The sequence below is a fragment of the Mandrillus leucophaeus genome, unplaced genomic scaffold (genome assembly GCF_000951045.1).
Source record: "Mandrillus leucophaeus isolate KB7577 unplaced genomic scaffold, Mleu.le_1.0 Scaffold723, whole genome shotgun sequence".
Taxonomy (NCBI): domain Eukaryota; kingdom Metazoa; phylum Chordata; class Mammalia; order Primates; family Cercopithecidae; genus Mandrillus; species Mandrillus leucophaeus.
Window position 1 is genome coordinate 1256646 of NW_012107842.1, and position 21997 is coordinate 1278642.

General features: G+C 46.3%; 1 protein-coding gene across 4 annotated transcripts in view; it reads right to left on the reverse strand.

The window, feature by feature from the left end:
- Window positions 1-21997, reverse strand: part of NAV2 (neuron navigator 2) — an 808709-nt gene that overhangs the window by 21030 nt on the left and 765682 nt on the right. For all 4 annotated transcript variants that reach the window (XM_011965412.1, XM_011965411.1, XM_011965410.1 and 1 more), the window contains 9 exons: window positions 15677-15830; window positions 14343-14505; window positions 13511-13611; window positions 10971-11066; window positions 8980-9148; window positions 5230-5465; window positions 2962-3116; window positions 2648-2719; window positions 657-853 (listed from right to left, as the gene is read on the reverse strand). In XM_011965412.1, the coding sequence (XP_011820802.1) occupies window positions 657-853; window positions 2648-2719; window positions 2962-3116; window positions 5230-5465; window positions 8980-9148; window positions 10971-11066; window positions 13511-13611; window positions 14343-14505; window positions 15677-15830 (1343 nt within the window). The remainder of the gene's footprint in view (window positions 1-656; window positions 854-2647; window positions 2720-2961; window positions 3117-5229; window positions 5466-8979; window positions 9149-10970; window positions 11067-13510; window positions 13612-14342; window positions 14506-15676; window positions 15831-21997) is intronic.

The window sequence follows — 21997 nt, forward strand, 5'->3', positions numbered from 1 at the left end:
TCTTGAGTAGCTGGGATTACAGGTGCATGCCACCAAACCCAGCTAATTTTTTGTATTTTTAGAGTAGAGACGCAGTTTCACCATGTCGGCCAGGCTGGTCTCGAACTCTTAACCTGAGATGATCCATCTGCCTTGGCCTCACAAAATACTGAGATAACAGGCAGGAGCCACCATGCCTGGCCAAAAGGAACATGTTATATGTATGCTATGATTGCCACTACATAAAGTGTAAATATATATATATGAACAAGGACAGAAATCTTAGTTCGAATAATGAAAATTATGTCAAGATGGTGGGATGGTTAGTGATCTTTTTTCTCTGTTCTAAATGTCCAGCTTTCAGAAATGCTGGTAAAACTTCATTTTTCAAGCAAAGCCAATCCTGAGGGTAGCTTCAGCCTGGGGGGACCTTGAGGTGGGAGCTCTTTAGTGAGCTAGCAGTTTCTACATCGGGCCAGGATGGACACATCTCTCTTCTGCAGACCACTAGCAATCTGGGGTCTGCCTGGTCTGTGACTGTCCCTCTGCCCCCTTTCTATCTTTATGGACAGTCCAGCTTCTGCTGACTGTGCCTGCAAAGTGCTGTCCTGGCCACGGCCCAGAGGATGGGCACCTGAGGATGCCAGCCCACCCCCTCAACCCAGTCTCCCACCCACCGATGGTGACGTCTGAGGAACTGTGAGCCTCCAGGAAGCGGTTGAGGTGATGCCAGACCTTGGGAATCCAGTCGATGATTTTTACCAGCTCCATATTGCGCACCCGCCCACTGATCTCTGTTTCCATGAGCTTCCTCCTCAGGAACCGGCCAAGGAAACCCTTCACAGGCTCCGTGTGGTTGGCACAAAGCACCCATCTGGAGGAAGTCAGAAACACTTTTCAAGATGACAGTGATCCAAATGATGGCTGACCTCAGGAACCAAAGCATGTTAGAAACAGAAGGTGTATATGCTAATGCAACAAATTGGATTAGCGATGCACCGAACAGTTCTAAACATTGTAACTATGTATTAACTCACAGTTCCTCATAGCAACCCTCTAACATAGATATTATCACCACCTCCATTTTACAGACAGAAATGCTAAGGAACAGACAGGTCATGTAACTTTTCCAGGATCAAACAGCTAGTTAATTGAAGAGCTAAGATGGGAACCAAGAAGCCTGGCTCCAGCGGCTAGGCTGTACCCACTGAGATAAACTGCCTCTTGTGCTTGGTGTCAGACCCTGTGCTACGCTATGGAACTATCACTATGACTAAGACACAGTCCTGGTCCCCAGGAGCTCACAGTCTGGTGGAGGAGGCAGACAGGCAAAGAGAGAAATGAAATATGATGAAGCCTAAGGGAATCAGGGAGGGCTCCTGAGAGGAGGGGATGTCTGGGCTGAGACTGGACAGTTAATGGGCAGCAACATAAGGAAAGGCAGGAGCAGGTGTTAGGGTCAGAAGTGGGGTGATGCTGCAGCTTTCGCAAAGGCATGGGAAATAGCATGGGTGTTTGCAGAAACTACCAGAAGTTTAGTGTGACTGAAGTTCAGACTTGACCTGCCAATCCACGGAGTCTGGATTTCATTCTGCAGGCCATAGGGAGCTGGAGTTACTGAAGGACTTTAAGCACGAGAGTTCTATGGTCAGATGTGCACTCTAGAATGCTCACTCTGGTCTGGCTGCCACAGTGCAGAGGATTGGCTACAGGGTGCAGCGGGGAGGCTGCAAGCAGACGTACTGACTAGGTGATGGCAATGGTGTGCTGGGTGATGATGGGGCAGTGATGGGGGGAAGAGGAGGACGATGGACTTGAGGGATAGTTAGGGGAAAGCATGAACAAGACCAGGACAGCCTAAATGCAGGGTGAGCCATGCTCTCAGTGTGCTGGAGGAGTCAACATTTCTCTGGTAATTACATTCAGACCCACTTTCAATAGATCTCCCTCAGAGATGCCTGCAGAATGGCCAGTGGAAATGAGCCGGGGGTCCCAGCCCAGGAGACAGCTTCACATCCACCTCTAAGGACCCAGGCAGGAGAGGTGAAGTCAACTGAGATTCATTATATGGGGCAAGGGGTGTTTGGCGATGTCAATCAGACAGTAATGCAACCTAGCACAACCGAGGAGAACGGTTCCTCCCACACCCTGGCCGTGAGAGAGCACCAGCATGGTGCTGTGGCAGCGGGGCAGGGAAGATGAGCTGGCAGGGAGTCACAGCAGCTGGGACTCGAGGGCCCACAGGCCCAGCTAGGTGGGGACATTTTAGGTAAAAGCTGCCGTTGCTCATGTTCACTTGGGACAGAGAGACGCCACTGGTAACAAGAGGGCAGCAGGGTCACCTGCAGTCCCTTCCAGAGCTGCTCCTTTGACCCTGTGACAGCAGGACTCAGAGGCAGAGACCTGAGTGCAAGTTCCACTCTGCCACTGACCAGTGTGTGACCTCACCCAAGTCACTGAAGTCTCTGGGCCTCAGTTTCCCCATTTGTAAACGGAGAGTGGTAAATGTAATTACTTGAGGCTGAAGTTAAAATTAAATGGATTAAGCTGAGAAAAATGCTTAAGTAGCATACAACACATACTCAATGCAGGCGTCTCTACTCGCCCCTTCTTGCTTTCCCTCTTTGTGATTCCAGAGTTTAACTGGACAAGGGAAGGGAAAACTGACCTGAAGTTATGGTGAAGCTGCAGGTTGGGAGTCGAAGAGGTAGCCTGGTTCATTGTGCCAATTATGTAAGGGCTGTGGGTAAAACAAAGGAAAAGAAAGCTGTGAGTTCAAGTCAAGCTAGAGAACAAGGTGGTCACAGAGGCCCACGGCCCTGTGCTTCCAGGCCGGTGGACAGCTAGCCACCTCCCCCTCCCAACCCTATGTGTGCGCACAGCTTCACTCCCACACCGGCCCTGGGCCGCCTGTGTGCACAGTGCCCCATAAGGTGGCAGCACTCTCTCCCGGGGGCTATGAGGTCCAGAACCAGCCTTTACCATTTGTGGTACTTGCAGTTGAGCAGCCCGTTGAAGATCTCGCCCAGAGAGCTCACGTGGTGTAGGTTGTCCAGGATGATGACGAGGGGCATGTCCACAGCATTGTTCTCACTGTTGCACTGGTCAGCAAGGTTGGACAGGTACTGGCGCAATTCCTATGGTGGCCAGGAAGGCCGAAGGAGAACAAGTTGGTGAATGTACTCAGTGAAGACACACTGCTCAGGGTCTTTGCCTCACCCAAGCCAGTGGAGGCGGAAAGGCCCTTCATGATGCTGCCCTGTGAACACATTCCGGGTGCCTGCCTATTACAGGGCATTGGCTTGGTGCTCAGGGGATGCAGAGTGGGCATGGGATGAGTTAGGACTGGGTCCTGCCTTACAGTCAGTATTCACCCAGTGACTGAAAACCTTGAGCCTGGGGTAAAAGCACAGCACTGTGCTCTGTATGTATGTGGCCTGAGAGCTATATACACAGAAGCCCTCTACACATCAGAGCAGCAGAGGAGCCAGACACACACTTAAGTCAGGCTGAGTAGTGCTGTGGCAGACACAACACACAGCACAGGGAAGATGAGTCTACATGCACCGGGCTTGGGGAAATCCTGCTGAAAGGGCAGGCTTTGGATTTAACCTTGGCGAATGGGTGGGGCATTGGCTCAGCAGGGACTAGAACACAGCCCTGCATGCCTGGGGTAACGGATGCATGTCAAAAATGGAAGAGGAAGAATAATGGTGCATCTGTGGAAAAGGCTGAAATGGCAAGGTAAGGAGCTGGCAGAGAACCTACGATGGCTGCCTGCCATTACTGTCATCATCATGATAGCTGGCATCACTTAGAGCCAGGCAGGGCTTTAAGAGCCTTACACACCGGAACTTCTGTAGTCCCACAGTAACCTAGAAGTGAGTAGTATGATTACCTCCATTTTACAGATGGAGAAGCTGAGGCATGGTACGATCAGGTGCCTGGCCTGAGAGTGCACAGTGGGTAAGCAGTGGGCATGGGTCAGAGCTGGGTTCCTGCTCCAGTCAGTATCTTCACCACACTGGCCTGTCTTAGATGCGAGCCTGCTTGCTCAGGGGGTAATATCTTCTCCCTCTCCTACCAGCACCCATCCACCCTGGGCCTCCATTTTAAGTCAAAATATGACTTGTTAGCAGTAGAAGAAGCCCACCTTTTAAAGTGACTGGTTCCTTTAGTCCCTCTTCACCGTGATCTCTGGGCCCCAAGCACGTGGCTCCCCATACCTGCAGAGCCTTCACTTACTGGTCCCAGGAGAAGTTCCCTAACTCACACAAAGGCTCTCAACAGAAGGGCTCTGGGTACGTCTCTCTTGTCCTGCACCTACATCAAGTTACTTGGGGAGCTTGTAGATGGTACAGATGCCCAGCCTCAAACAACCTAATGAAATAGACCATCAAGCGAGGTCTAGGAACCTGTGTCTTCAAGCACACCAGGTGATCCTTAAGGCCAAGGAGTCATTTCCAATCCACATTTGATCCTCAGGCCCCTTTGCACAGGGCCAGCTAGAGTCAATTATCCATCAGTGCTCACTAATGCATGAATGAACAGGTCTGAGAAAGCACTTTCCAACTCTCAGCTGGGACCAGGTCGGGCTCCATTCAAACTGGTTTCCATTGCTCACTGTGAAGCAGGATCCAACCTATTTGCTGGCCACAGGGCTCTAGAGTCCAAGATTTTGACTTAAGCTTCAGTTCTACCACTTAGTACCATCTGAGTGGTCTTAGGCGCAGGACCAATCTGCTTTAAGCCTCTGTTTCCTTCTCTGCAAAATGGGGATGGTGACAACTACTCCCTTGAAGGTATTGCTGCGAGAAGGTGTTTGCTGGCGATGGGGCAAGCAGTCCATAAATGTGGGCTTCTATTGTTTTTATTATTGTTATTTTTGTTAATTGTGTCATTATTGTTCCAAACATATTTTATTTTGGAAAATCAGTAACACCCAGTACACACATGACAACTTCTTGGTAAACTGCAACAGATGTATCTTGCATAACATTAAAGAACCACCAGGACTGAGCATCATAAATGAGCTCGATCAGCTTAACCACAGATGGAACTTCCTACTGGGAGGATCAGAGTGGAGCCTTCCTTTCTGCTAGCTCCCTCTGGATCTCCTTCACTGGGCTTTCTAAAACCACCCAAGGAGAGCTGATAGGAAAAGCTGTTTTCCCATCAGGCACTAGCCTGATGATATCATCAGTTTCGAAAGGGCCAAAAAATACAGCAGACTCAGAATGACCTCCTCACCTTGCTGGACTTATGGTCCACGTTAAAAGTGGCGATAACCCCGTCTGTCAACTCCCGTCCCTCTCGAAGCACCATATACTCAGACAGCCGGTTGGCCAGGTAGGTTTTCCCAGTGCCGCTGGGGCCAGAGAGAATGATCCGACGGTGCTCTATCAGGAGGGAGACGTAGCGCTGCAGGATGGGCTTGGGAATCAAGGACTCAAACACCAGTGAGTCCAGGCTGTTTTCTGCGAGCCCTGCGTTTGGGAGAGACAGGAAGCGTCTGAAGTCCTGTAGAAAAGGTAGCTCTCTGTGCTTGCCTATCTGGGACTGCCAAGACCTGAGGTTATTCCTTTCCTCGGCAGCCTACTCACCTGAGATTCCTGCACACCCAGGGACACTGGAAGCTGACAGCAAAGTGCTGCTGCTCTAGGAAGTCACCTCCCTGTTCATCAATGCCACATGCTTCTGTCTCCTGTCTTGGCTAACTTCCCAGACTCAAACTCACCTTGAACATTTGGGCTCTCAGTCCCCATCTGTCCTCTGCAGAATTCATAAGGCTCTGGGCTCTATTTGCCTGTCTGGATTTACTATACTTACTACACACACACACACATGCACACCTCTACTATACACACACACACATATATACATATATATATATTTACTATACATATGCTATGTATACTATACCTATGGCATCTGCCCAAACCAAACCTGAGTCCTGTCTATCACAACCCTGAGGTTGCCTCTTCACCCTGCTCCCTCCCACATGCCAGGTACCACTGCTATCCACACTAAGACGTGCCATGAAGGCAACAGCACTTTTGTTTTTAAAAGGAAGAAGAATGCAAGGCGGGATCATTTGATTCTGGAATGTGAATACTGGCAGACCTAGCCTGAAAGCCTGAAATGTTGTTAGCTGGGACTCTTGGTCCTCAACAACATCAAGTGGAAACTTATCCTTTCCCTTTCCTATCTGGGGCAATGTCATCAATCAAGGTGGTTGGCTTCACAAGAGGTATCTTTTGGATACTGTCTCTAAGAGAAGATCCATCCAAGGTTGGCTGTCCAGAACCTCAGGTCATTGTTTAAAAGCTACTCTCAAGAAACCAGCAGAATTAATGAAAAGTAAACTGAAGAGTATTTACTGTTTTGTAATAGCAAATTCCTTCTACATACTCAGTCACTGCTAGCAGATACCCCCAAAGCATCTATATGTTTGTTTCCAGTCTTCCCGCAATCACATAACCCCTAAATGCAGTGACTCTTCCAGAATGAACATGACAAAGGCCCCCAGATACCTTATCTGCTAGGGACAAGCCTAACATTTTCCTGCTACTGAGCTTGATGTAGCGTACACTTGCTCAAACCTCAATGCAAAGTATGGAGTGCAGGGTCTCTACATTTAATATTAATAAACACAGGAAAAACCCACTAGAACACCCTCTCTGTACATATATACTGCTCTGTTTCAGTCTTCTGCCGTAAACCCCACAGGGAGTGACTATTTTGCCGATGAGCTCACTTCAGGAAATGCAAAGTCGAACCCCCTTCCCCGGTACCACTGAAGTGAATCACTGCAGCTCAGACAACTCTTTCAGCTCAAATCTTTGAGTGGTTTTTAGTGCCTTGAAGTCATAAGTTTTAAGTACTTTAGGAAAGAGAAGAGTCAGGTATCACTGAAAAATAAACCGAGCTGATCCCTTGAGGTGCTGAAACTTGATGTGTTGGCAGCAGCGACGGATCAGGGTCTGCAGAGGGGTGGCACGCTCCATAGAGGCAAGTAGTCTTGTTACTTTCTAGAGAGGCTAGGCCATTCCTTTTACCCCTCAGTCCCTTGTAATGCTCACCTGTAAAACCAGCAAGTGAACAAGGCACGCTTGGCAGGAGGGATGAAATGCAATTTGAACCCAGGACATAAAAGGCTCTCCTGAAAGGGTTCTTGTTGAGGACGATCGTTCCAGTGTGTCTGGTACTCCTTCCTGCTTCCCCTCATGGTAGAACTCTTCTTTCCCATGGGGAGCTCATTCCTGGTGGTTCAAGTGGAACCAATCCAGCTCCTCCATCCACCCAAAGGGACAGGCTTGTGAGCAGGCTCGGACAAATCCTCTCCCTAGTCACAATGACCAATTCAGTGACGGGCCTTTGACTTATAGTGGGCCAGAGTCATCCCTAGGAATTATCTGTTACATTTTCCCCCAAATCCCTCTTTCCTTCAGGTTCCTAAGCTAGAAGAAGGAATTGGGCTACCAGGGGCCCTTTCATCAACCACGTGCAAAGAGTTCAATAAATAAGCACAGCCGTGACAGGCAACTCTGAGGCAGGCCTTGTCCTGATTCACTGTCTGAGCACCTGGATCCAGCTGTGCTTGAGGTATGCTCCTGCATTTCCCAGGGCCATGAGCCCATACATTTCCTTTTTACCTGTAGCTACTTTTGAGTCTGTTTCTGTCACTTATAGCCCAAGGGCACAATTGTGGCATTTCACTTGCCAGCAGGAGAAGGCTGTGTGAGGCTCAAGCAGTATGTGCCACTTGCCACCTGCAGAGCAAGATCTTAATTCCTGCTGATGGAAAATGGTGGGGTGCTTCTGGAAACTCTACCAACCAAGAAATACATCTTGTGTCAAACAACTGCAAAACTGCAGTCAAGAGGAGGGCCTTTCAGGGAAGAAAGAAATGGGACAACACAAAGAATGAGCCTAGTACGGTATTTATGAAAGTCTATATTCAGGTGATCCATAACATATAGGAAATGATGCGGTTTTACAATCAAATAAATTTGGGACAGATTGGATTAGACAGCCTTTTTTTTTTTTTTTTTTTTTGAGATGGAGTTTCACTCCTGTTGCCTAGGCTAGAGTGCAATGGCACGATCTCGGCTCACCGCAACCTCCGCCTCCCAGGTTCAAGTGATTCTCTGGCCTCGGCCTCCCTAGTAGCTGGGATTATAGACATGTGCCACCATGCCTGGGCAATTTTTTGTATTTTTAGTAGAGACAGGGTTTCTTCATGTTGGTCAGGCTGGTCTCGAACTCCCGACCTCAGGTGATCTGCCTGCCTCGGCCTCCCAAAGTGCTGGGATTACAGGCGTGAGCCACCGCGCCCAGCCTAAACAGCCTTTTTAACAGCAGGAGTTAGGACACTGAATGACAGAGCCTTTGATGTACCAGTGCACTCCTGTCCCCTAAACACAAATGGGGATAACGATGTAGCTTTCCAGAATTGCTTGGCAGTGAAGCTTTTTTTTCCTGAGTGAACTTTGTGGGCCTAGAGTTCTAGGGAATGCACTGGCCTGAGGCTTAATATCGCTAGGTAATGAGAAACCGGAAGCTCTAGCAGCACCATGCGTGGGCACAAGCTTTAGCAGTTTCATCAGGATGCTCAGAGTGACTCCTGCAGCCTATAGCAAGTCGTGGTTTTCCCATCTGTAGAATGGGATTGTGTCCAAAGCTTGCTGGCAAGAGTAATTCATCAGTATTGGTAAAGCCCTATTGCAACAGAGTTATTAAGATTCCATCATCTCAGAGTCATAAGGCTAATGGGATCTTTTGTTAGATAATTGCAGCAATAAACTAAAATGATTTTGTTTCCTAAGGTGGTTGAAAAAGCAAAAGACGGTTCAACTTGCGTAGAGTAACTGTTGGAAGGGAGAAAACAGCCCACAAACATGTGCACAAACAAAACTGTGGCCACAAGTGCCTCTGCCAAGTTACAAAATGAAAACTGTAATTCCTGAAAGCTCCGACCTCTGCAACCAGCTCAATTACCTTTCACAGTCACTGAGATGGTTGTGTTCTCTCCAACCAGATAGCCACAAGGAAGCAGCTCCGGTGTTTCGGAAGTGTTGCTGCGCTTGATTTCTCCAATGCTGTAGCCAAGAACACTGTCTGAATTCAGCCCTAGCTGACTCACTGGGTCGACATGAATGATGTATTCCTGGAAAAAATAAAAAATAAAGACTCCATCAAAGATGTGGCTAAAATCTGCCCATGACTCATGTTTTCATTGGGTGATTTATGATCATCTTCTCTTCTTTCTCAGATGTCTGAGTTGAAATTGAGCTGTGGGATGAGGGGGAGAAGAACTGACTTTCTAAGGGGATAATGCCCAAGTACCACAGGCCTCTTAAAGTACAGATTTATTTGGTTAGGAGTGGAAAAACAAAACAAAACAAAACAAAACAAAAAACCCTAACAAGGTTGTGAACGTTTAGTCTGGATGAACCAAGCACGGAAAAGCCAGGCTGCTTTTCCTAAGTTCGGCTGAAATCTTGAAGACATCAGGGCCTGTGAATGGTGCTGGAAAATTCACGAAAAAGTAATTTTGACAGGAAATCTCTCTTCCATTCCCTTCTTTTGGCTCAAAGATCATACAAAGAGATTAAAATGCAGGCTGCTCGCAAAAATCAGCTCTAGATCTTTGAGAAGGAAAATGTGTGTTTAATTTGGAAAGTGTTCCCTCTCAGTTGAGTGAACAAAAGGTTTTAGGTTAGTAAATGTAGAACTAAGGTCCATGTACTAGGAGGTGACTGCACAAGGACTTCGGTGGAATCCCAGTAATAGGCCTTACATGGTCTCATTTCCTCACTTACTATGATGCCAATGTGCCTCTTTTCAGCCCAAACTGGTATTCTAATCCAAGGATGTCCCAACTGCCCATCACCAGAGATATGTTTTTGGCCTAGATAGGAGAATCGGTCCATCCTAAGCCATTCATACGTCTTCTCTGGTCTCATTTCTACAGGCTGGCTTCTTACCAGGATGGGGAACAATCTCCAGTCAAAAAACAGAATTCTCTCCGTATGAGGCTACTTGGATCTAGCTATTAGAAAGAAACTACAGTGTACTATTAGGTTGTTGCAAAAGTAACTATGTTGGTGCAATCACTTTTGCACCAACGTAATAGTTAAGTTAGGAGTTGAAGTCAGACCAACTAAACTAGACCAACGTGATCTAAGTCTAGATCCATGACCTTGAACAGCCCAACCTGACCCTCACTTTCTTCACCTTTAAATGGGGTAATATAAGGGGCTTGGCATAGTCTCTGGCACAAAAAACGTGGGCTACTATTACTACTCAGGGAATATGATTAATGAGCACTTATAATTGTTGACTTACTTCAGGACAATAGAAAAAATGTACCAAAAGCTTCCTTCAAATCACCATGTGTTTCAAGGTTCACCTTGGTACTCATTAGTTATTTATCCTGTGGCAAACACCCAATCTAATGATGTGATTAAAAAGAATAGAGAAATAAGTATGGCAACATCCTTGAGCCTGGCCATCGATCAGACATTAATGTCACTCGTAAAACAAATCAAAGACTCTGAAGTGGTGGCATAGCATACCAGGCAAATCGGATCAAATCCCCCAAAATGAAGGCTAGAAATCTGATGTCTAAGCCCTGGCCACAGATTACATACTCCAAAACATATGTCCTAAGACACAATTCTAAGGTGAAGAGTTGGACATTAGCAATTCACTGTGAGAGGATCAAAGAGTTGCTCAAATCACACTCACTAGCTGGCCCACCACTGCAAAGGGCAGATGGAAAGAATTTGGCCAATCACCAGTCTGTACTTACCATCGTCCTTCCATTCCCTTGAGGGCCAGGGAATAAGTTCCAGCAACATAAAGATGTAGGGAAGGGCACAGGTCTGAGAAATGGCCAAGCTCAAGACATCAACCTCTCTTTGCCTCCCCAGGCCCGGATGCCCGTGTTAGGTATTTTGCTGTAGCCGCCATCTTGAAACACTTACTTTGAACAGCCGTCTAACCACCCCATCGAGCACATCCCACTTCGTCTTGCCACTAACTCCAATGCAGCCAATAAGAAAGAGGTGTGGTCTGGAATCCTAAGGGTAAGGAAATGTACACAGATGAAAACCAGGTGGATCTTTTCTGACTCAGTTCAGCAGAGGACTCAGGTTGCCTTAGAACTCCGCCAGTGGTTTGAAAGGGGAATAAAAGTCCTATTCGTATTAATACCAGGTATAACTTAGGTGGAAGTAATAGTCTTAATACCTTTCCCTGCTTTACTGCTAAAACAGCAGACCAAGAGTCAGGAAGAGAGGATTTCCTCTCTAGAATATGGAACCTTCTGCTAAGTAAATGTGTCAGACAGGGCATAAATCACATATTCCTTTTCCAGAACTCTCCACACCTGTCTAGCATCTTTGTCTTTTCAAACCTTGCTTACAAACTCACCTCTTCCAGGAAGACTTCAGTGATTAACCCCATCAGGCTCAGAGCTTAAACTGCTTCGGCAATTTTGTACATAACTTATATAATGATATATCCGGTACTAATTTATATTTAGTTTTAGGTATTTCTGTCTTATTTTTGCATATCAAGTTTATCTCCTTACTAGATCTTAAACATTGCCAGGACAAAATGTGTTTCTATTTTTTCTTCTTTCTTGTTTTTAAATAACATTTACTGTTTTTCTTCTTGTTAAAACTCAACACGTGCAACTCAGAAAACTAATAAAACTCTGGGAAGAATACTCTCAAAACAATCTTTTTCTAACTCTTTTGCACCTCTGTTCACAGGGCTTTGCATAGTGGCAGCTAATGAGATCACACTGATAAAAGAAAAGCTGATAGAACATGCCATTCTATTGGGTTTTAAATACCTTAAATGCTCATAAGGACGCAGAGTCAGGAGTGTGGTTGGGCAGGGGTGGGGGAGGTGACACATGGCAGCTAAGCAAAATCAGCAGAGAAAAGAGCACCAGTCTTGCAGTGAGATGATCTGACCCAACCACTTGTCCCTGGCCTCAAATAAGTAACGCTTGGGGTCTTGGGTTTCTTAATTATACAATGAGGATAATAATCCCTGGTCAACCAACCTCACCTGGATGCTATAGTGATGCAGAATAATATAACTTTTGAAGGTGACTTGTAAACTTTTGTAAAATGTATGCTCTATCTGTTCCTATTGACAATCACCAGACTAAACAGTCCACAAGGTATACCTGCATTTACTGTAAGAATGAGTGTCCCAGCAGGGCATGGTGGTTCACACCTGTAATCCCAGCACTTTGGGAGGCCAAGGCGGGTGGATCACAAGGTCAGGAGTTCGAGACCAGCCTGGCCAATATGGTGAAACCCCGTCTCTACTAAAAATACAAAAAAACTAGCTGGGTGTGGTGGTGGGCACCTGTAGTCCCAGCTACTCGGGAGGCTGAGGCAGAAGAATCGCTTGAACCCAGGAGGCGGAGGCTGCAGTGAGTCAAGATCACACCACTGCATTCTAGGTGACAGAACAAGATTCTGCCTCCAAAAAAAAAAAAAAAAGAAAAAAAGAATGAGTTTCTCCTGATAGTCCATCACTCTACTAGCTATGTTTTGAAAATGGAACTATCTATTGTATCTTTCAAGGCTAGATGATGCTAATGGAAGTGCCAAAATCCTGAGCTTACCCCCTACTGTGAGGCTAGCAAGCCAGCCACAAAGTGGAATCCCCTAAGAAAGTTCTTGCTGTACATGCTTTGTTCTGCGGGTTCACTAGCTGTCTGAAACTACAATAGCATGTTGGCTAGAAATACTAAGAAATAACAAACAAAAAACTCAAGGGAAATTGAAATGGTGACTCATGAGGCCTTTCCACATTTATTCGAGAAATAGTCATTCAAAGCATCACTGGGCTTTAATCACTGGCTAAAATTCAACTTTCAATGTCAACTCTAGCCCCCACCCCAAAATAGTCTCTGGCAGTGGTATAGACTTTGGAAGTGAACAGAAATCATACTAGGAAAACTCAGATTCTCCAGCCTTGGTGATTCAGGATGCCCCACCAGCTCTATCTTCGGCCACCTGCAAGCTCCCAGGGCTTGGCATCTCCATCTCTTGATGTCTACCAAGATGTCTACTCTTGATGACTGATGACCCATAAAACTGGTGCTCTTGGTCTGCTGCATGTGGTCAGCTTATTTCTGTACCTTACATGCTAAATGTGCATAGCTGCCTCTGAAGTGCTTTGGGAATACATTACATTCAGAAAGGCCCTTTCCAATGGATGTTAGCATTTAGTTAATTACATGAAAGTGAAACGTGGGACCATTTTTAGTATTCTTTATTAGACTTTCAAGCATACGAGAAAGGGAAATGCCATTCACACACTTTACTTGTGTCAAAATGCTGCAAGGGATTAATTATGGTTAGTTAAGAGAAGCGTTAGTAGTATTTCCAAATCACCTTAGGCTCTGAGGTGATACAGGTTTTACAATTAGATCACTAAGCTAGGTAGTTCTACCTGGGGGAGGGACAGGCAGAGCAGGGAAAGGGATCCAACTAACCTCCTTCCACTTCATTTCCTCCTGAAAGCTGACAACTATCTTAACATGCCTGCCTCCTTCCTTCCGAGCCGAGCATTCACCAGTGTCATCCAGCAACATGTCTGCGAATGGAAAACATCAACAGCCTTAGGCACATGGGGACAGCAAAGCCAGCTTCCTGACACCCCCGTTGCTGGTTGGCACAGCAGTGGGACAAACAGGTGTCAGGGTGCAGGGGGTGGGCGGGTAGGGGAAGAGGAGAGGGCAAAATGGAGAATGCAGTCACAGAAACCAATGGTGGACCAACCAAGGAACCAGCAGGCTGACAATGCACCTTGCCGGATGGAAGTGCGAGGGAGAGACTCAACCAAAACAACAGCAACAGCAGCGTCATGGATACAAAATAAAAGCATCAGCCTTAATATGCTTACAAAGAAAACCTAGATTGTGTTCACTGATGGTTGTGCCAGCCTGGAATCCATCCTGAAGACAGGAAGATCATAGACCAAGCCACTGCCCCGACTGGGACCTGCTACTATGGGGTTTGTGTACAGCATTCAGCTTGCAGGTCAGCCTCTTAAAATGGATCAAACAGAACTCAGCATGGTGGGCGAGGGGATCCAAGCTCAGGGCTTGGAGAATTTGGGGTGCTGGAGCAAAGCATGAGAGCAGTCTAACGGCTGGGTTCATGTTGGTAGCAGACTCACACCCAGACACATACACACCCCAAGTGCACACACGCCTGTCGCCTCTCCGTTTGATCTGTTGGTCTGCTTATTTTGGGGTTCTCACTTAGAGATCAGGGTGCCAGCTCTAGGTCCAGTCCCGCCCCCAAACCCTGTAGGCCACTCACCCAGGCTGGTTGACTCAGTGAGGTTCAAGCTGTGCTGGGAGAGGCCCATGGACTGCCTTGGGGAGGCAGAGATGGACACTTGGGAAGGAGCCCGGCTGCAGCCACTGCCTTGAGACTCTGACTTCAGCCGATCATTCTCGGCTTTCAGCTTCTCTATTTCACTCTGCAAAGAGTAATGGAGAAGCTCACTTAGTAGGCAGAAGTAATGTGAATAAGATTTTTCTGAAGGAAGGATCTGAAAGTTCCCTGCAGAAACCAGGCTGGTCTCCCACCCAAGGCGAACACCACCCTCAGAGAGATTCAGCAGTGTTTGCTGCCCCTGCCGTAGACAGGAGACATGCTGGCAGGGGAGGTCCATCCACTCAGAGAACAGGCCTTTGAAAAGACCTCTGAAATGCTTCCCAGAGTCTGCTGCTTGAGGATTAAGTAAAAAAGAGTCTTATGATCTAAGAGGTTTGTGCAACTCTGACTTTTACAGGCTTCTTTCCTGCAGGACTTTTCAGAACGTTTAATGAGTTCCTCTACGCCATGAATCGAACAGAGGCATATGGTGTGCAGAATTTTCCAAATATATTTGATCAAGGAGTTCTCCTTTCATAGAGCTTCTCATGGAATGAGTGTTTCAGGGAACCTCCTTTGGGAAAACTGACTCCATTAAGGTCCTGGCAGACTCCAGAGGTATCTTTCATTCTATGAATATTCATGAAGAACCTACAATGTGCAAGGCATTGGTGCTATGTCCAGAGAAAGGTATGCAAAAAGCCCAGAAGACCCAAATGTCTTCACTCCATGGCAGAAGGTGGGAGGGGCTGTAAGAACAAATCTACAAGAAGATTCAGATGAGGGCACTAACTCCAGCTGCAAGACTTGGACAGGCATCAGGCCGAGCATTAAGGGAAGGGTCTAACTTGGAGTGCAGAGGAATATTCCCAGTGGAGGGAACGATATGAAAGAGGGATGCAAAGATGGCAGTCGCGACTCCATCTGGTTGGTGAGTAGATTCTGGGAAGAGGAGCTGGGGAGGGTGGTGTGGATTAACAGTGGAAAGGACCCTGTAGAAGGCCTTGAAGGCCAGGTGGAGGAGACTGCACCACATGCCACAGGCACCAGGGGAGTCACTAAAAGCATTATGTAAAGGAAGGGCATGGGTACTCTTATTCTTCCAAAAGATTGGTCTTTGAGCAATGTGTGGGAGGGAATGAAAAGAGATAGAGGCTGGGAAAGCGAGGGCTGCCACCAGATTCTGATGTAGCCCTTAGGGCTTAGTGGAGAGCAGCCTCTGGGAGCTCCTTCATAGACAGCCTTGAGCTCAGCCCATGCTACTGGGCTCTCACCTGCATCCTGTTCATGGCCTCCCGGAGCTGGTCCAGCTGGTGGGCAGAACTGAGAGCTTCTAAGCGGATGTCCGTCAGCTTCATCTCCTTGTCTCTCAACTCATTTCGGAGCTGCATGACAGTCTCAGCTTCACTATCCATGCATTCTGAAATCCTAGGGAAAGAGGAATGTTACTGATGAAAGCAGCTCCTTTTAGTCCCCTACTGACCACTGGTCCACGTCAATCATCAGGTTTGTTTAGCAGTAACTATGAATAACCAGCTGCCTGGTGCTTCCTAGGGTGATAATACCAAAAACACCTGAAAACAGACTTTATTCCTTCTCTACATTCTTTTTTTTTTCTTCTTTAAATTGGTTTATTTAGACCACCGATGTTTAAAATCATTGTTAATATAGTTGGATTAACATTTACCATATTATTTTCAATTTGTTGTCCTTTTTCTTTGTTCATATTTTTTTCTTTCACCGTTTTCCTGCCTTTTGCAGTTTCACTTTTTAAATTTTATTTTTATTTTTTTTTAGAGACAAGATTTCATTCTCTACATTCTTTCTTTGCCGAGCTCAGGCAATCAGAATGGCTTTGGTGTGCCTTTCAGCAAAATTCCAGTAATACAGGGAGAAGCAGGAGCTGGCAAAAGGGAGTAGTAACCTTCCAGTTTGATACCCCCTCCCCCACCATGTGTACACAGCTGAGCTTCCATGACACCACGTGCCCTTGAGTTCCAAACTGACTCAGAGAAGCAGGGTCAGCTATCTGTTTTAAAGATTAGAAATTCCTTTGTTAAACAACTGAGGGGTGATTTTTATTTGCCAAAATGGGGATGAAGCCTAAAGATATGCATGGAAGGTGTTAATCTGTTCCTGATCACATTCTGAAAACTCACTCCCCTAAAAATATCTAGACAGATCAACCTTTTTTAGTTCCCTCAGCCCCCACACTGCTTAACACACTCAGGGCAAGAAGGGAAACCTCTTCAGGGAGTTGGAGAACAGACGGGATGGTGTGATATGCAAGCCAAAGTTGTATCTGAAAACTCTGCAACAGCCTGGCTAATTATCTTCTTTTCTCTGCTGCACACCAGGTCAAGGTCACCATGGGACCCTGTTGAGTTCCTCTTTCTGAAGTGGTGGTTCTTCTAGGCTAGGCTCCTTAATTACTTAGGTTTGCTCTCCAAACACCTGGCAAATCAGCACAAAGTAGAAGATCATAAAAGTCATGATGAATTGCAACGTTAAGAAAGATAGTTCTCTTAAAAAAAAATAGTTCTGTGAGTTTCATAGATCTTAGCATCTGGGTTACTGGGTGATCCAGAATAGAAAGCTTTGACATTTCTTGGACTGAAGACAGAAAAACAACCCCAAACACCCCCATTCTCAAGTTCATAAAGTTACAAAGCTGAAGCTGATTATGTCTAAAGGAGATGATGAGCATGTGGTCTCTCCAGAAATAAACGATCACACGAGTCTGCTCTCCAAGACCCAAGCGATGGGTTTGGGGCCAAACAAAACCTGACCTGTAAAACTGGGTGAGGGTGTGGAACTTTTATTTCCCAAAGGAAAATGATTTATAAAATTGTTAAAAGAGATGAAATTGTATTTCAGGGGCAGAAAGAACTGGAAGAAAAATTTAACACTTGAATAGTCAAATGTTTTTGTTGCTCTTTTCTTGATCTGAACCTGAACTCTTTTGATTTGAGAGACACAGTAAAACCACCTTACGTTTTTAAAAGTTACCAGTCACCAAGGAAGATTTTTAGCTTCAAAATCTAATCCGAAAGAACTCCTGAAAATGATCTAATTATTTCCATCTCACACTTTTGAGAGACTGAAGCCAATAGATTTAGGACGAAAAGGGTGAGAGAGAAATGTCTTTAGAATTTGCAACATCCTTTCTTTCTCAGCTCTCTGTACTTTGAATAGACTGTGGTTTGAGAGGTTTACTGATAGAACTATGGTTTTTTTCTTTCTTTTTTTTTTTTTTCTTTGGCTTGGGAGGTTTGCAGGAGGAGCTTGCAAAAGCTGGTTCTATCTTGAGAAGACTATATTTTTTGGTTTAAATGGAGTGTGAAGTCTGAACAAAATTCCACTGTTATCTCCTGTCTTAGCCAAATCATGTCCTACACAGATCTTGAAGGCTCAGATTCACTGCAGAGAACAGTCTGTTCTGGCTGACACCATGTGAGGCTGGTCTGTCCAGCAGTCCATGACAAGGCACCTTGCTCAAGTCATCTTCACCCGATCGGCACCCTTTTCCCAGAAAGCGCTCAGCAAGAGAGAAAATACCTTCTTGGCACTCACTTTGTGGAACATATCACATGGGTTACTTTGCAGAGCTTGGCTCAAACCCTTGACTATACAAATGGTAGCAAACTGAAATGAAGAAAGTCTGTGTTGGGAGGACTTTGTCCCCCATGCTCCTCCAGAATCAACCAGCTCTCAGAAACACACAATGATGAGGCCTCATGAGATGTCCTATAATGTAGACATGATGTTGAAAACACATTCTTGGCCGGGCGTGGTGACTCATGCCTATAATCCCAGCACTTTGGGAGGCTGAGGCAGGTGGATCACCTGAGGTTAAGAGTTCGAGACAAGCTTGGCCAACATGGTGAAACCCTGTCTCTACTAAAAATACACAAATTAGCTGGGTGGTGTAGCTGTGGTGGTGGGGACTTGTAATCCCAGCTACTCGGGAGGCTGAGGCAGGAGAATTGCTTGAACTTGAGAGGTGGAGGTTGCAGTAAGCCAAGATCGCACCACTGCACTCCAGCCTGGGAGGCAAGAGCGAAACTCTGTCTCAAAAAAAAAAAAAAAAAAAAAAGAAAGAAAACACATTGTTTTGCAGCAGCCTTAACTAAGCTTTAGTCCCTAATCCTAATGCCTAAGACAGAGCCTTTTCCCCTAGGTCCTTCCCTGACTAGACTTAGGCTATATCACTGATAATTTCATTTCACTTAACATGTTACCTCTGCTTGGCTGCCGGCTCCTCGGGGACCAGAGTTATTCTCTGCATCATTTCTGGCATCTGATCACATTGACATAATGGGTACCTAACAAATGCTTATGGAATACCTAAACAAATGGGCTAGGCATTTGAAGTATATTATTCCATTTCCTTTGTACATTACTCACTCCATGAAGAGGTACTGTAATTATCTCCAGTTTTAAAATGGGGAGGCAGAGACATGGAGACAAACAGGTCCAAGACTGCACTATTTAAAAATGATAGAGGCAGGTTCAAACCTGGCAGGACTGCTTAGCTCTAGAGCGTGTGTTCCTGAACTATACCCACTAGGCGCTCAATACATGCTTGTCCACTTCATAAACTGCTTACTGAAGCAATCTCATGTGTGTTTTTTCCTACTCAGTCCCTTAACTGTGATTCAAGCCTTTTTCCACTGTCTTGTCCACAGTCAGGGCTGGTGGCATACCTAATTTTAAAATGCCTCGAGTGTGGGAAAACGTTGCCTTACCACAACTACCATTCCTTTCGCCCACAGATTGGGGAATTTCCTAAGCCCAACTCCTCTGCCTTTGCTTTTGTCTTTGAACTCCCTCTCACATCTAGATTTGCACATTCTTACAAACCCTTCAAGGTTGGAAATAAGCATTTGCTCTCAGCCTACCCTTTGGAAAACGAGACCAAAAACAAACATCTCCAGTGTGCATGGATGCTGTGGAATGTAAGAAAAGGGCTGGGGAGCCAGGAGTCAACCCCGCCCGATTCCTCTGGGGAAAATGGCTTGGAGGATAGTTCTGTCATGGTCCTGCACAGCTGAGTGCATCGCCGCCTCTCTCTGCTCATCTTACTTGGCCGCCCAGCAGCATCTGGCCCTGTTCCTACTCCCTCCAGCAACCATTTCTCCTCTCTGCTCCCAGGTTTCCTCCCACCTTGCTGGCCGGCGTCTTTAACTCCCTCTTTCTGAACTTAAAATATCAGAGTGCACTAGAGCTCAGTCCTCTTGAGCTCTTGTCCTCGTGCCCTCTGATCATCTTTGTCTTCATTCAACCCCTTGGAGAACTCTTCCAGTTATCCAGCTTTCAACACCACCAACGAGTCTGTGTCACCCAAATCTATACCTCTAGGAAGTCCAGGCTGGTTGACCTGGATATGGAAGTCTGCTGGACATCTCGAATTTAATGTAACCAAAGTAATGCTCCGACTCCTCACTCTGCCCTCATCTGTGTCTCCCACTCATCCCAGGTACTCAAGCTGTAAATCTAGGAATATCCCAGGATGGCTCTCCTCTTTCCCTTGCACTCACATATGATCCATCACCATACGCTGTTAACTTTTCTTCAAGAATATATCCTAAATCCATCCAGGACTCACCACTCTCATCAGTCGCTCCTTCATTCCACCAAATATTTGAGTGCCTACAAAACCAACAGAGTACCTACCTCCACGGAGCTTCTACTGTAGATCTGGGGTTGGGGTTGGGGACAGAGAACAAATAATCAAGGAAAACCTCTATGTCAGGTGTCCGGGGGCAACATGTGCAATGGGGAAAAATGAAGCAAGGGCAAAGGGACCATGGGGAGCACTGGGTCGTGGCGGAATGTTGGTTTATGCAAGTGAATGGGCAAGGCCTTATTCATTAAGTCACACTGAGCAGAGACCTAAGGAAATAAATATATGAGGGAAGAGTGTACCAGGCAGAGGACACAGGAACGGCACAGGACTTGAGGTGGAGAGTGTGATTGGAATGTTCAAAGAACAGTGGGCCAGAGTGGCTAGGAGGTCCTAGTGATCTCCCTTCCCCATATTCCTTACACACGGAACAGAGACTGATCTTTGTAAATTCAGATTATCTCATATTCCTGTTTCAAACTCCACCACACCCACCCATTATACATGAAATGGGATGCTAATTCACTTCAAAGCCTTGCATGTTCTAGGCCCTCACTATGTCTGTGGCCTCTTCGCATATGTGGGAAGTCACACTGTCCATCCCTCTCTCTCTTCAGACACATCAAACCTGTTTCTACATTAGGCTCCTTGTGTTACTTATTTCCTGGGTCAGGAAGACTGCCCAGCTCACTGGGAGGCTGTGGGGGCAGAGGCTGCTGTGTGTTCACCAAAGCCCATTTCCTCCTTCACTTCCTCCCCTGCAGGTGGCATGGCTTTGAGTCCTGGTCAGTGGACTGTGGGAAGAGGTGACGTAAGCCTCTTCCAGGCCCGGTCCTTAAAAACCCTCCTGCAGGCTCCTCTGTACTCCCCACACCCCCACGCCCACTGGCTGGACACAGAACACTGAGCAGAGGACTGGGCCCTGTGGATGGCAGGGGCCTTATTGTCTACATCACTAGAGGACAGGCCACATGCCGACTAGGACTATCTGCATTGGGTTTGGAGTGAGCAAGAAATACACAGTCATATGTAAAGCTGCTGAGCGTCGGGCTGAGTTTGTTACAGCAGCTAATGTTACCCGCTGAAACTAACCCAGTGGCTCCCCCGGCATGCAGATTCAGCTGAAATGTCACCTACTCAGAGGGCTCTTTCCTGACCACCCCATCTAAAGTTGCTGCCAAGGCACTCTGTATCTCAGCACTGTTTTAATTCACAGCATTAGCCCTTAGAACTCTCTAATTTTCCTAGTTTATTCAGGATTTATTTGTTTAACATTCATCTCCTCTCTTGGTATACAGGGTCCATGAGTAGGAACTTTGTCTTGTACTCTATCGTAACCACAACTGAGAATGGGGCCTTCAGAGTGAAAGTTCAGGAGTGGAATGAACTGTACTATGTCATGTCTCCACTAGTATTTACTCTTCTCAGGGGTGGAGAATCTGTTCAACTTTTTTTTTTTTCTTTGAAATAGAGACATGGTCTCACTCTGTCACCCAGGCTGGAGTGCAGGGTGATCAGAGTTCACTGCAGCCTCAAATTCCTGGGCTCCAGTGACCCTCCTACCTCAGCCTCCCAAGTAGCTGGGACTACAAGCATGCAACACCATGCCTGACTGATTAAAAAAACTTTTTTTTGTAGAGACAGAATCTCACTATGTTGACCAGGCTGGTTGCCAACTCTTGGCCTCAAGCAATCCTCCCTTCTTGGCCTCCCAAAGCTCTGGGATTACAGGTGAGAGTAACTGCACTTGGCTTGGTTAATATCTTTTTGGTCTCTTCAGAACATCTGGAATAGTGCTCTGCTCAGGTTGCTATATAAAAAGTTTAAACCAATAAATAAAGAAGACATGATGAGTTCCTTTTTCTCCTGGTCAGGAGACAACTGAGTTGGGATGCTTTGGGATGATGGCATGTGTGAGAGTCACAGGCAACTTGTTCTTTACTCCTTCCTTAGGCACTCTGCAGATAGA